This window comes from Fistularia commersonii, chromosome 13, assembly GCF_037954325.1.
Source record: "Fistularia commersonii isolate RoL2024-O1a breed Wild chromosome 13, RoL_Fcom_v1.0, whole genome shotgun sequence".
Lineage (NCBI taxonomy): Eukaryota > Metazoa > Chordata > Actinopteri > Syngnathiformes > Fistulariidae > Fistularia > Fistularia commersonii.
In genome coordinates, this window is record NC_141296.1 from 6,146,580 (window position 1) to 6,161,656 (window position 15,077).

The 15,077-nt window shown below is 39.4% G+C and overlaps 2 protein-coding genes across 5 annotated transcripts in view; one reads left to right on the top strand and one right to left on the bottom strand.

Moving 5' to 3' along the window:
• Positions 1 to 11,908, top strand: part of flrt1b (fibronectin leucine rich transmembrane protein 1b) — a 32,468-nt gene extending 20,560 nt beyond the window's left edge. For both annotated transcript variants that reach the window (XM_086158181.1, XM_086158183.1), the window contains exons 2-3: positions 3,974 to 4,964; positions 7,326 to 11,908. In XM_086158181.1, coding sequence (XP_086014307.1) covers positions 7,341 to 9,536 — 2,196 coding nt within the window. In that variant the 5' untranslated portion in view covers positions 3,974 to 4,964; positions 7,326 to 7,340 and the 3' untranslated portion in view covers positions 9,537 to 11,908. The remainder of the gene's footprint in view (positions 1 to 3,973; positions 4,965 to 7,325) is intronic.
• The window catches only part of macrod1 (mono-ADP ribosylhydrolase 1), a 131,445-nt gene that overhangs the window by 87,805 nt on the left and 28,563 nt on the right, over positions 1 to 15,077 (bottom strand). The window lies entirely within an intron of this gene.

Sequence of the window (15,077 nt, forward strand, 5' to 3'; positions counted from 1 at the left end):
ATTTCAAGTTAACCCTCAGCTTGATTGTAAGAGCTGTTCTATGATTTTGCCCAAAGGATCCTTCATCAGGGCCATTTACAAAAACAATCACATCACCAAATGAATGTATTTGATACGTGCACTTTACAGTCTTGATTCTTGTAGTTCAAAAAGAATAGTAATGCAAATAAATTACAAATCTTCACCGGCTAGTGAGATAAATCTCAACAGGAAGCATTACCAAGCATTCCCCAGTGGATACACTTGTTGACCTGGCTAGCGCTCCATCTTGCTACCTGTTACAATTGTAATTGTATGGTTTTCAGTCCAAAGTATTTTTTAAAATTGTTTTTTAATAGTGATTTTGGGTGATCCATCAAGTGTCAGCATTCTTCGGATTGGGTAACGTGTTGCTCATGCTTGGTTTAAGGTAGAGGAAGGCAGTAGACCTTAACTGAGAAATTTTTGGGGGGTTTATAAAAATAAAATATAGTGTATATAGTGTTTTACTCATATGATAAGTATGAAAGCAGAACTAATTGTGATAATGCTAAAAATAATGCTAAAAAAGTAATACAGGTTTAATATTCATCCAAAATGTTTAATTGTATCGCTCATTTTTTAATGACATATACTGTAAAAGCTAGGGGCTATTAGTCAGTCTTATTAAGACAAAGAAACTTGAGCGATCCATTTAAGAGAGCCGGCTCAATATTAATTGAGTTGCCGTTAGTCACCTTTCAAAAGTTCTGTATGGTCTGTATTTTTAAAGGGAAACAGATCCACCGACTTGGTAAATGCCAGGAACTAAAAAAAAAAAAAAAAAAAAAAAGCATATACAATGTAATATTTAGACCTCCAGTTACTAAGAAGAGCTTTGTTCATCCTTCCCTCACTTAAATGGCAAGTGTTTCACTCTCACCTCAACAGTCTCTTCTCAAATACTTCCCCCCATCGCCTCCTCCCCGTTGGACTCCCTCTGGTTAAGCTTTGTTCTCAAAATCCATGACAAAAAGTTGTAAAGGACAGCCTCCACATCCAGCAACAGAGCTTCACGTACTGATGGCTAATGGGCAATGGCAGCGAGCTGTGAAAAGGCTGCTGATGTTTAGTGTTCAGCCAGACATAATGCCTTGGGCAGCAAAGATGAGTGTAAAATGGATGTGTAGTAGTGGACAAGACATGCAGCTTCCTGTAAATTCAAAACAATAGAACTATTAAAGGTGGCATCGACCATTATTTTGCGCATGATGATATCAAATTTAAAGTCTTGAAATCTTGATTAATGAGTTAAATTGGAAATGACTCTGTAAGCACACTCCTAAAACGAAGGTATTTTATGATGAGTTTTGTGATTTGAAGGATAAGAAAAGCTAATATATTACACAAGAATTTTACTATGTTGCATTTATATTGCAAACACTTCTATAGCACCAAAAAACAGTAATTAATTAAAATAAAGGGGGAATGTAAATGTAACCACTACAACTTATAGTATGCTTTTTTAATAACTACTACACAACTATCACATCATTATCTACTCACCGTAATGCAGAATGAGAGGGAACACTCAAAGTGTGTTCCTTATTACCACTGTAGTCTTGTTTTTGCCCTCCATGATTACTTTTGTCCTTCATGTTCACTTTTTTTCTTTCAAAAAGTCCAAAGGACATTGTTTTTTAAAGCAGGGTGCTTGATCTCTGTGGCAAAGTAGTATTCATGGCTTCATTAGCCAGCGAGTCATCACATATTATGCAGGGTATGTGTGGAGCATGTCAATCACCTGTTGTGATGAGCCCGTAGTTTAAGTAGGACTCTTGGTATTTGGTTTAAAATGCAGCTTTCTTTTTGCTGGCACTCTTAGACCCTTAGCGTGTCTCATTGCCGGCTCTTTTTCCCTTTTCAAATAAGCTGTCCAGTGACATTTGTGTGCAGGCCATTTTAGCCGGGGTTCACTTGCCAACTCACTGATGCATGGATATAACCGATGCCTCAGTCAAGTGCAGAAGTGAGGGGCAGGCAGAAGTTGCACTTTTTCAAAATAAAATGCCGAGAAAACGAACAAATATCATTATAATATTATATCATATAATATAATATGATAAACAACTTTCTTTGCGGTCCCATACCAAATCGTCCACAGCCTTGTACCAGTCTGTGGTCCAGTGGTTTGGGATCTATGGTCTGGACCGCTATGAATGGACTGCTTCTCCGGTAATACCACAAAATCAAGTGGTTTGGCAAACAATGTCTACTTTGCATTCTGTGTTATGTACAGCCGTTTTCATTAAGGATGTTTGCCGCACTCTGCACACATACATTAGCTCACTAGACCACACACTAGCTGTCACTCTGGAGTTGTTTTGTAAAAAGGACAATTTGTCACCACACGTACAGCCACACTTATCTCAATAAACTGCATAGCCATTGTGTCACATTTCTTCCATTTGAAGGACTGCTGAAAATATCCAGCTGAAAAACAAACCCAACATTGTGTGGCGCAAAAATTATGAGTTTCTCAAGCATACATACAAATGACAATGATACATAATGCGCGTTCACATACACAACCCTACAGACCAAGTATTTCTCAGCTACTGCATGCATCCTTTGAAAATGAGGACGGCTTTATTTGTCTTCATTTGTGTTTAAGCAAACTGCATGATAATTTCCCAGTTGGATACGTAGTCTACTTACTCTGGGATGAAGTGAGCAGGCGAATGTGAGCAGCAGAGCAGTTAATGGCCTTGATGAATCTATCTCTCTGCACTCAGTAGTATTCCTGATGAAAACCTTATATTTCTAGCTAGTGTTCACTTGGGGTTTCGATTCTGCACTCAAGATACAAGCACTTAGCGTGTGGTAGTTAATGAAAGCTCCAATGCTTTGTTTAAAAAAAAAAAACATATAAGACAGTTACCTTAATGGGAGGATTGTGTCTTTGGGGAGCTTAGTGTTGCTCGTATACAGTGTTGACCTTCAACAAGTATTTTCATGAGACACTTAATTTTAAAAGGTATAACTATTCAGATGGGGATAATTATTCAGCCCTACATCTTAGTAGTCCATATTGTGCCAACACTGAAACATTACATATTGGCATCATTCATTGAAAGCTGATGTTATAAGGAAAAAAGACACATAAGGATGTGATTAATGCAAGCACTGAAAATTTTTTTTTTTGAGATAGCATCAGAGAATTTGTAAGATCGCGCTTGCTCCCATAGCCTCTAACATCTCAGAAAGCTTTCCAAACATGAGTAAGTGCTCACCTGTCTGCTGTAGTTATGAGATGATCCATGCAGTTCACCACAACACTGGTTCAAATATTCAACAGCACTATGGTTACAGCTGCAAAGGGTTAAGGTTACAGAATGGTATTTTTACCAAATATGCTCTTCATACTAGGTGAAAGAAGTCAGGGATTAGGAAGTAAACACATGCATTACAGCATTTTACGGGTGTCATAAGCAAGAAAGGCTGGAACCAAATCCTGGAGTCATTTATACAGCACCCCAGGACATCAGCTTGATTCTCCCCTAAACAGAGGAAGTTAATAAACTGACCCTTAACAAATGCAGTGGATGAGTTTAATATATTCTCATCATGCAGCCTGGCAACTATGTAAATTTGATTCACTCGATCTTGTTTGTGGCTTGTTGATTTTCACGCTAAATTGTAAAAACCATGTTATCACAAGCAAAATAATCATCCGAGACATTTTACTACATGCTATAAAAAAAAGCAATCACCAGTCAGTACCCTTCACTGAAATCAATCTACTTCATATTAAACTTCCTGTCCCTGTGATTTGCCATCATCAGTAACATATCTCAACATCAAAAATTGATTTAAAACTATTTACTAATCCCCGATCATTGCTCAAAAAAGTAAGACTGAAAATATGACACTGCATAATTTACTGATTTTCCACTTTGATCTCATGCCTTATATTATCAAATTAAAATGTCATATATCTGCTCTGTCTTTTCAGTTTGAAGCACATTTATGCTATCCTGCCAAGGCAAACGTCTGAGAAGCACACCTTCAGGATAACAGGCGGCGGCCCATTTCAAGCGAAGCTCTGGGAGACCTTCTTTCACTGCACCCTGTGGCCGGCAATCATCGTACTGCAGCGAATGGACAACTAACAGTGCATGCCCTCATCTGGATTTTTATCAAACAGAAAGAAAGCGAACGACCCCAAGCCCCTGACTGAAGACCGAAGTCCACCAGGCAAACTCCTCCATCGAAGGGCCGAAATATAGTCTTGCATTCACTCTTTCAATTAGTATAGAACCTAAAGTAAAAGGACGAAAGATCCATAAGGACTCTGTTGGGATTTTCTTGGCTATTGTGCCCTTGTGTAGCGTGAGACGGTCAAACTACTGCATGACCCACTGTGTACTGAATATCCAGGATTGCTTTTATTTCCAAGAAGCACCCTTAAGACCTCCATCGTCTTCTGACTGTCTGTACCGTTTTGGTGTGGAGGGGTGGTTTGTAATTCAGGCCTCTGGACCCTCACTGAAGATGACTTGAGTTGGCAGGCCTAAAAACCCCTTACCCAGAGAGAGAGTGACAGGGATAGCCAAGCAGTAGGAGACATACACTATACATAAATGTGGGTGCCAAGGGGGCCTTAAGCCATGCTGGTGTTGCTACTTGTGAAGCCCTGGAGAACAGGCTATCATCATCCCTATCATCATTCATCCAAGTTGAGGAATTTTCAACCGCTCCAGGGAATGAGGCTACACTTCTGAACAATTTTAAGGAGACTGGAAAATAGCTCTTCCACACCAAGATTCACAGTGACAACTCCAGTCACATACACACACACACAAACACACACACACACACACACACACGCAAACACGTACAGTATAAATTTAAAAACACACAAACACACTTAATACTCCTCTCCAAACAGGCTTGACAGAAAGAAAAAATACAAGACTGCAATTTGAAAAGCACAGACTGAGCAGGTAAGTAAGCCATCGGCAACAATACCCTGGTTGATCACACCTTTTTCATTCACTTTTAGATATTGCTAGGCATGTGCATGTACATTTACACACACAGACACATCACACTTCCTTTTTGCTTTCAGCTACATGATCAAAACAAATAATACTGAAATACAGACGTTCGTTGAATTACAAAGCCAATGAGTAAGTCTTTACTCCGGTTTTTTTTTCTATGTATTTAAGAGCATGATTGACATATTTCATGGAGGAAAAAAGGGAGAGGAGGGTCAATTCAGAGTCAAGGGAGAGCTGCAATCTTTGTGGAAAAAAAGAAAAAATAGAGCAGGAGGACTGAGCTGCAGCTGAATGATTTGTAGAAATAAATGAGGAACAATAGGGTAGGACATACACTTCTGTAAATAAGCTTCAGAGTGGATCTGATGAAAGCTTATGAAGGAGAGAATGTGGCAATTGATGTGAGAGGCAGGGAGTGTAAAAAAATACTACATTTAGCGAAAAGATATCGACTGATGGAGAAAGACGGGTAGCCAAGGAGGAAGTTGGTGAAGAAAACACTGAATGATCAATGTGAGCAATGTGTTGATAAGTAGGCAAAGAAATTAAACAAAGGTTTGAACCAAAAAGCGATTGTAAAAGAGAATTGTGTTGTACCAAAGCACAGGCTTGTTAGCGTTCGAAGAGAAACCTTTTTTAGTGTTAACAACTAATTCTCTGGTTGTAATTTAATCATTCAAAAAGTGAAAACAGGGTTCATGCCAAATTAAATGGGTTAGACTTCTTTTTGACCTTTTTTTTCCATTTATTTAGAAGCTGGTTGATGCGGGTTAAGGTCTCTTACAACGATTCATACACATGCATGGGCAGATGATGTATATTTCTGAGAAAGGAAAAAAGAAAGCCTTCTAATGTATTCATGCAAATTAACCCAATACTGACTTGACTTGACTGACGGCAACACATTTCCCCTCTTCTCCAGCAAGTGACTGTCCAACTCTCCATCTGTCTCTTGGCCTCCACTCCTTCCCTTATTCTCCCCTCCCTTTTTGTTGCTTTGCATGGATTTTGACTGTAGCCAAAGGGCGATTTTGCATTGAGCGTTGAGTTCATATATTCTTTAACACACATATACACGCATGTTTGCGCAGAATGAGGGGGAAAATACGTGCCTTCAGAGGATTTGTTTATCAAATGTGCTGTCAAATCATGTCAGGCATTTCATGTCAGGGCAGATTTTCCACCCTCAGGCTAGCCAAAAGAAAAGACTCAAACAAGACTATGTAACAATGAAATCTGAAAAAAAACTTTCAGTACTGTATATTATTCATATTCTATAAATAGTGTGCTGTGAATATGAGTGCACAGAGATCATTTTATCTGAATTTCAAATTCATGTTATTGATGCCGGTGTCAGAGACTGCTAGGAGACAAGTCGTAAAACATCGACAGAGGAACGTATTAATGTTGCAGAAAAATGCCTCTCTGTAAAACATCTCACTAAAACATTTCAGGGGATTTCAAAACCACTTTCCTGAATAATTTATAGAAATTTCACAAACAATATAAAACCAAGAGAAAACATGCATAATACATGTCATCGTGTACTGCGGTCCCTGTATGTGATTACTTGGTGAACACCATGTTTTGGTTAGTCTTTTTTTCCTGTGCATGCGTAGATATATCTATCGTTATGTTTTGGTCATACACAAGTTATTCAAAATGTACAGTCAGCAGACTTGGGGATATAGCAATTTTCTAGCCCCCAACAAAACATTTCCTGATTGATACTCTCAGACAGTTACACAACAGTCAGAATCAGTACTATGTGCATTTTGTTGAATTTCATCTCTCCGGTTTTTCTCATTTTAGTATCATGTCATTCACTTCATTAAAGCTAATATCATCAAAAATGTCTTCCCTGAAACGGTCAGTGTCCAATTTTCTCCATCTCTGTCATCCCTCGTCTTTGTCCAATTCTAGCAATCTCCTTAGCCCACTCACGCCACCATTCATCAGTCTCTCTGCTTTAAACTACCCATTTGTCTTGTGCTTGCTCGCTCTGGCCCATTTAATAATGTGCAGTCTCTCGAAAGTATGTTTCACAAAGCCGTTCCAAGATTTTCTACACAAGAATAAAGAACACCATTTAACAGTCGGTGGTTAATACAGAAATCTTTCAAACTATCACAGACAAAGGAGTTAGTTAGATGGTTCGACCTACACAATATGTATATCGGCTGTCTGTCTTATTGTCTACAATAATGTTTTGATTTTCAATGTATCCTTTGGTTTTAGGGTAAGTTTTTTTGCTACTTTTTACAGAGTTTTGATAAATGTCTCCATTTTCTCTCTTCAAATCAGGACCTGGGTACCATCATGGCAGCAGAGAGTCTTGCTGAGCTCCGTGATTGGCTCTTTCTGCTCCTCCTGTGCCTCACCTTATTGGCTGAAATGTTGGAACTTGCAGCGGCAGCAATTGCCATGGAGACTGGTGAGGGAGATGAAGGGATTGTTTGTCCCTCAGTGTGCCGCTGTGATGAGGGGTTCGTCTACTGCAATGACCGTGGCCTCAGTCTGATTCCTCCTCTACCATTAACGGCAGCCATACTCTACTTGCAGAGTAACCGGCTGAGTAATGCTGGACTGCCACCCTCACTTGAACGCAGTACTTCCATACGAGTGATTTACCTGTACGCCAATCAACTGGATGAATTTCCTATACATCTGCCACCTTCGTTACGAGAGCTTCACCTGCAGGATAATAATATACGAACGTTACCGCGATCAGCTCTGGCCAAGTTACCTTTACTAGAGCGCTTACACCTGGATGATAACTCCATTTCCACAGTTAGTATCCAAGAACGAGCTTTTTCTGGGACTCCCCGGCTTCGACTTCTGTTTCTTTCTCGGAACCATCTGTCAAGCATCCCTGCAGGGTTGCCAGCATCTTTGGAAGAGTTACGATTAGACGACAACAGAATTAGCACCATCCCAACACACGCCTTCAGGGGGCTCTCCTCCTTGCGACGCTTGGTCCTGGATGGAAATTTGCTGGCCAACACACGTATAGCAGATGACACGTTTTCCCGTCTTTCCAACTTGACTGAGCTGTCACTGGTTAGGAATGCCTTGCAGTCTACACCTGTCAACCTTCCATCAGCTCATCTTGTAAGACTCCATTTGCAAGATAATGGAATGACCCACATACCAAGAGGGGCCCTGGATGGTATGCAACGACTGCAGCGACTTGACCTGTCAGGGAACAATCTAACTAGTCTCCCCCGTGGACTTCTTAAGGACACAAACAGCCTGGAGCTGCTGTTGCTGCGCGGTAACCCATGGCACTGTGGCTGCAATCTCCGCTGGCTACATGCTTGGCTGCATACCCGAGGGTCAGCGGTGACAGTCAGGGGTCTAATCTGTCAGGGGCCTGAGTCTGTGAGGGGTCAGTCCCTTCGAGAACTTACCTCCCTGATGGACCAGTGTGAAGGGCCACCTGTCGGCCCGAGTACTGGAGTCGGTGTATACCCAGCAGACAAAGATATAGGGGGTGAAGACGGTGCTGGAGTGGGGCAAGCAGTGGCATCAGCTCCCCATGGAAACACTACCCCTAATACTTTGTTGGTGCCCACACAAGGTTCCCTCTTCACTCTGCGAGCCAAACCAGGACTGGTCATATCACTGCCACCAGGTGAAGAGGATCAGTTGTCTAGAGATGCCCTAGAACTTACTGTAAAACCTCTATCATCTGACAGTGTATTGGTCAGCTGGCTGTGTCCACAACCACCACCCTCCTTCCGCTTATCTTGGCTGAGGTTGGGTAGCAGTGCATCTCTCGGTTCCATAACAGAGACTCTTGTACCTGGAGAAAGGAGCCAGTACCTCCTTACACAGCTCTCACCACGCTCACATTACCTCATCTGTCTGTTGCCACTACACCAGGAAGCCTCGTTTGGAGGCTCCAGCATTGGGTCATCTCGAGTTGGCAGCATAGGTACGGACAACAAAGACTCATCCCCAGCCTGTGCACAGATAGAGACTGGAGAGGCTTTGGTAAGTTCTCGAGGGGATGGGTCAGACAAGGAAGGACATAACTCAGAACTAACAGCCCTCCCACTGGCCGGCATCATTGGGGGTGCGACAGCATTGGTAAGCCTCCTGCTTATCTTTGGGATCTTTTGCTGGTATGGACAAAGAACAGGCTATATGTCGGGCGACTCAAATTCATACAGCAGAGGGCGTGGAGGAAAACATTACGATGACTATGTGGAGTCAGGCACCAAGAAAGACAATTCCATCTTGGAGATTAGAGCCCCTCCTGCAGGGTTTCAGATGACGGCTATGGCCCATCAGCCCCTACAACCTAAACTGGAGGATGTCACCTACATCCACACTATTTTCCCCTCTTCCTCCTCTTCGACCCAAGCGAATGGGACCTACCGAAGTGGCCATGGAGCAGGAAGCCTCAATGGCACAATCCTCAGCCAAACCAGCCACCATCACGTCACTTATGGTACCAATCGTGGCTACAGAGAGGGCGGCATCCCAGACATAGATTACGCCTACACGTGATGACACAGGGGCCCGTTCCTTGAGCCATGAATGCCTGGCACCAATTTCCATGATGACAACCCCATGGCCGGTGGCCATTTTGTCCTTGGTTTCCAAAGTACCCTTTGTGCCTCTACTGGTTCAATTCTGATTGATTTGCTAAGTAGGAGAAACTATTTCAGGCTATGTTGACTGGACATTGATGTTGAGTGACAGAAGTTACAGTCCTAATATACTTTACTACTGTACTTCCTAAAACAGTAGACCCTTCTTTCAATACTACTTATAGTTATAAATGGTTATGTTTACTCTTTTGGATATCTCTGTGTCCTTCAAGATTATTGTTCTTCTCAGCTCATAATGATACACAGTAACTTATTTGAGGTTGATATACTCAGCTTAGTTGATTTAGAAGAAGATATATTTATAATACAAGGAAAAGGCACTGGATGTGTATAGAGATAGCTGTCATATCTTCTGACAACTGTAAGCTTCATGCTGTATATATAAAGGGATAACAAATGGAGAAATCAATGGTTGTTGTAATGCACAGATGACAAAGCATCATGGCTGACATGAAATAATGTGTTCCTTGGGCCCCCTCCTCTCCTGTTTACTTCACCCCTTTTAATTGTTCCTCCTTCTCTACTCTTTTTTTGGAATTGGCTCTTTCCTTTCTATTTCTCTCATGTCTTTTGTGGTGCTGTGAGCAGAGGACGACTTTGTTCTCGCCAAAGGAGCTGACAACAGTGATAACAGTTCTGACAGAGATGGAGACATAAATTGCCGTGTGGGGAGACTAATAAGCAGAGAGCGATGGAGAACTGAATGGATGGATGGATGGATGGATGGATGGATGGATGGATGGATGGATGGATGGATGGATGGATGGATGGATGGATGGATGGATGTTTTGGGAATGCAAACAGTAAAAGGCGAGTGGTGATGTTAAGTCAGAAAAGTGAAAGAGAGAAAATGGTAGATGTAAGGAAAAAAAATGTCAGTGGTATTGTAGCTTCAGGCGGTTTAAAATACAGTTAAAAGTATGGAGGGATGTGCGAGGTGTATAGATGAGTGGGGGGCTGGCAGCTGGAATAATGTGACATCCCAAAAACAAATAATGGCCCAAGTTTTATTCCAAATTTCACCTCACAGCAATCAACCAATTCAAATACACAACAACATTCTTGTTTGTAATGTTTTAAGGTGCCTGTGATCATCAAATGTTGTTTTTCAACAGAATATTTTATACTGTGTAGCTTATGTAATTTAATTGAAATATGATTTCATCCTCATATTACATTTCACATTCTGAAAGTGTTACCAGTCTAATACAAGGGAGGTCAAAGTCTTAAAAAGAATATGACAAACTCCAGGGTGTGCTACTTGAGAATTAGACCCTTTCAAAATCTCTCTCTCAGATATTTAGAAGACTGACAGAATAACCAAGAGTACTGCATATACCCCAAATCTATTATGGGCTGTTTCCCTGCTAAATTACAGTCGCAACTGAAATGAAAGGAATTTAATTATATATGTTATAATTGTACAATGAGAACCCCCATTATCTTCTAGGTTAAATCAATCTAATTAGAAATCATTTTAACACGTTGTCCTTTTGGAGGGAGCTTCTTCAGTCTGCTAAAACATGCTCATAACAACAATACCTGTCAGCTTTTAAGCAACAACAACAAAGCATTCTGTTTCAACATTCATCTAACAATAAAAAAGGGTAGAAATTATTTGCTCTATTGTTGTATGTGCTTATATAATGGGAGATTGATATATCATATACATCAATCGACATACTACACCATCCAAACTGCTTGACAAAAATTATAGTTTAATTGTCAGGCACGTTAAATACCTGACCAATTACATATTTCATCACATTGGTAATAACCTGGACTGATTTACATATGTTGTAAATCAACCCTGCTATTATAGTCCACAATAGCCCAATGAAACAAGAAGTTTCAAAAGAATGGCTTCCATTCATTAAACAGAAAATGTATAGAATATAGTACAGAATATATAGTAATTCTGCCCACTCATTGCAAAGTTGCAATCTAAAATATTTAAAAAATATATTTTTTTGTACTTTACCTATTTAAGTTCATGTGTGAAATTCAGTGAGATATACCACATTCGATCTTAACTTTCAAATGCCTCAGTGTAGAAAAGATGCAGTTTAGTTAGCAGGAATCATCATCAGACCTCTACACTGTGTAACTCCAAATAAAATGGCAGAATGATGTACCCGATTTTCGACCCTCTCTGTCCCTCGCAGTGACCCCACTAAGAGCAACGTCAAAGGAACACACATCTGTATGGCACTGACAGCAAAGGATTGAAATAAAAAAAATTGAATTGGAAAGTTTGAAAAATAAAAAGCAGAGAAATAAAAGAGTAGATGTTGTAGAAAAAGCCTGTTAGAGGAAAGCCATTACTACATTAAGCAGCTTTCTTGGCACATTTGCAACCTACATTATGGCACATCAGTAACATCGGCAAAGCTCTCGTGTAGGTTTCAAGTTTTTAATGTCTGTGGGTTTTTTTTTTTTCTTTTAAAAACTCTGCAGTTCCTTTTTCATTCTATGTAGAAGTTCTAGTCCTTCTCGCCCTCCGATATAATGAAAAACTTAAAAACTCTTATGTATAAACATACAAATGGGTGCAAAATGTTATTCCGTTTCATGGCCTGTTGTCTTTTTTTTTTACAAGGATGAATAAAGACTTCTAAAGGGAAAAGGAGTTCTATGAGTTATCTTTGCATTTAAACTGTATGACGGTGATCCAGTGGCTCGAGTTTGCAAACAATGAACTGAGATACCTAAAAATGTGAATCGATGGGAAAACCATATTGTTAAAATGATTTATGTTGAGACACAGTAGACCTTGTTAAATCATACACGGTTGATAAACAGAACTTCTATGTTTGAATTCAATTTGTGGTTGTATGTGTCACCAAGACAAGCAAACAGTGTGAACAGAAGTGTTTATGCTCTATGCTGCTGTATTTGGATAATGACATACCGAGTGAGTGCTAATGCTTGGGTAAGCATGGATCAATATAATGGACAGAGGAGTGTATAAGTGTCCATCTTAGAGTAACTGCTTGTGATGCGTGTTGTTGAGGGAGTGTCTGACAGAAGTGTACGTGTGTGTGTGTGTGTGTGTGTGTGTGTGTGTGTGTGAGAGAGAGAGAGAGAGAGAGAGAGAGAGCGGGAAAAAGGCACAATTACCTAATTCATTTTTATACATCAAAAGACAGAATTTCTTCCCCAACAATCATTCACTTGATGCTTACCCAACTATTGATGCTAAAATCTGCATATCAGTTGTGTAAATGCTATTTAAAGCAATCACAGGTATGAACTACAACCAAATCATTGCAATTGCGGTCAGAAAAAAGATGCCAATTCAGATATTTTTATGTCATAAATACTCACATATACTCAAAACTAACAAACAGGCTCAAGAACAATTCCATAAAGATGTAATTTGAGCAATCAAAATTAAATAGTGATATGCTTTGCCAAAAAGCGACTGCAGTCATGATGCGGTATGAAAATAAGATCAAGAAAAGGTCAAGTCCCTTTTGCAACAGAGACTCACTGAGGACACCTGTATGACACTCAAACACTGACGCTCTTCTTTGATGGTGCTTCTGCTTTAGACAGGCAGCTGACAAGCAGGTAATTTAGACCACAAGTCATTGACCTTCATATGTCGCATCATAAATCCATTTAAAGCATTTTAGTTGACGCACTCAACATATTTGTGTAACTAAAGGACTCCAAATTGTCACTGATAGTTGTCTGCAGAAAGACAAGTAACTGAAAGGTTGTTTTTGCACCTAAAGACATATTAGATGCTGTGAAGGGACATTTCAAAATTGTCAAAAAATACCCAAATATTGTATAAAATGCATACTTGGTTATTGGTAAGTACACACAAATGTCATGTAATGTTAGGTGGTGCATAACCAGCTGCTCCAAAATAGGATGTTGTGAATTGTCCGAACTACTAGTTATCTTCGATAGCTTTCACTAACCTTGAATGCACTGACAACTTTAAAAGTGTAGCTTGTGCATACAAAAAATAGCCCATTGCAGATGCAGGTGCCTGACTGTTTACCACCTTAACCCGAAGCTTTGTTTACTTCAACTACTATTTATCGTATTTAGACAACATTGAACGCAAAGTTCAAAATAAACAATTTAACATAATAATACTGAGATGATTTAGATAGATAAATAATTCACATACAAATTGTCTGTATGATATAAATCATGAGCTCATCATCAATCATGAACTAATTATAGTTCACATGCCTAAGTTTTACCTTAAAAACGTGAGAGAAATCCTGGAACTGTTGAGCCCATCTCAATCTGCATATCTTTCTCACTATACTTGCGTATGCATGTGGGTGTGCATATGCTCACTGTAAATGTGCTGCTGTATACGGTGTCCTAGTAAGACTGCCCTGAGTTCTCAGCAATTATTATGGAAGCCTTTCATTGTTGCTGTCCATTATCTTGTGTCACTTTCTCTTGCTGATTTATTCGAAGAGACATTAGACTACACAATAATACCTGAGTAGTAATCTGCTGATTCTGGCATTGATTCTTTCATTGCAACAAATAGGATCAGAGAGAAGCATTGGGATAGGCTTCCATGTAGTAACTAAAAGTGGGTCATCCTTGTACAAATCAAAAAAAAGTGCTTTGATGGTGTCTCACATTTAAGCCCCTTACATCAGAAGTGCATATTAGCACAATACTATGATCAGTGATTTTCCTTTTGAGTCAGTGCGAATAAGTAACCACAAAACTGATTGTATTGATTCACAGAGTGGTGAAGACCACTGCTATTAGGATTACACCCTTAGTCAGTGGCCAACATCTAAATGTCCTGACTGACATTAGGTGACACAAGTTCTGAAATCATGTCTTTCTAAACAACAGAGGACAATATCTGCTTATTCTGCTATTGAGGCAATACTACGAAAAACTTGTATCACTTTTTTTTCAAAATGTATGATTAATTTCATCTTTGATTTATTTTTATTTTTATTTATTTTTATTTAACTTAAATTTTATTTTGAATTTAATTTTAATATGTTAATTTATTTAATTTATTTCTAATCATTGTATTATTAATAATCAACAAACTATTCATTTAATTTAATTTAATTTAATTCAATTCAATTCAATATTTTCTAACCAACCAACCAACATAATAGCACTCCTGGCCAAGGTTGCGGTAAAAATCTAGACGTTATCATCGAAATATCTGTCTCAAAGTTAGGTTTGTAAATTCAAGTAATTTTAAGCAAATGAAAGCCAGTAATTGACATTTTATAGCTCGTAAAAGTTGGAGGAGAGAAATATAATCGCACACTAATGAATGTATAAATGAAAATTTACCTTTTCCTTTAGAGGCACATAATTCTTGCAGAGACCAAATGCACCTAATCCTAGAGCACAGAAACATAGCATGCCCAGACATTAAAAGACGGAATGCAGTTTCAATTGCTTTCCTTGCTCAGTCATTTTT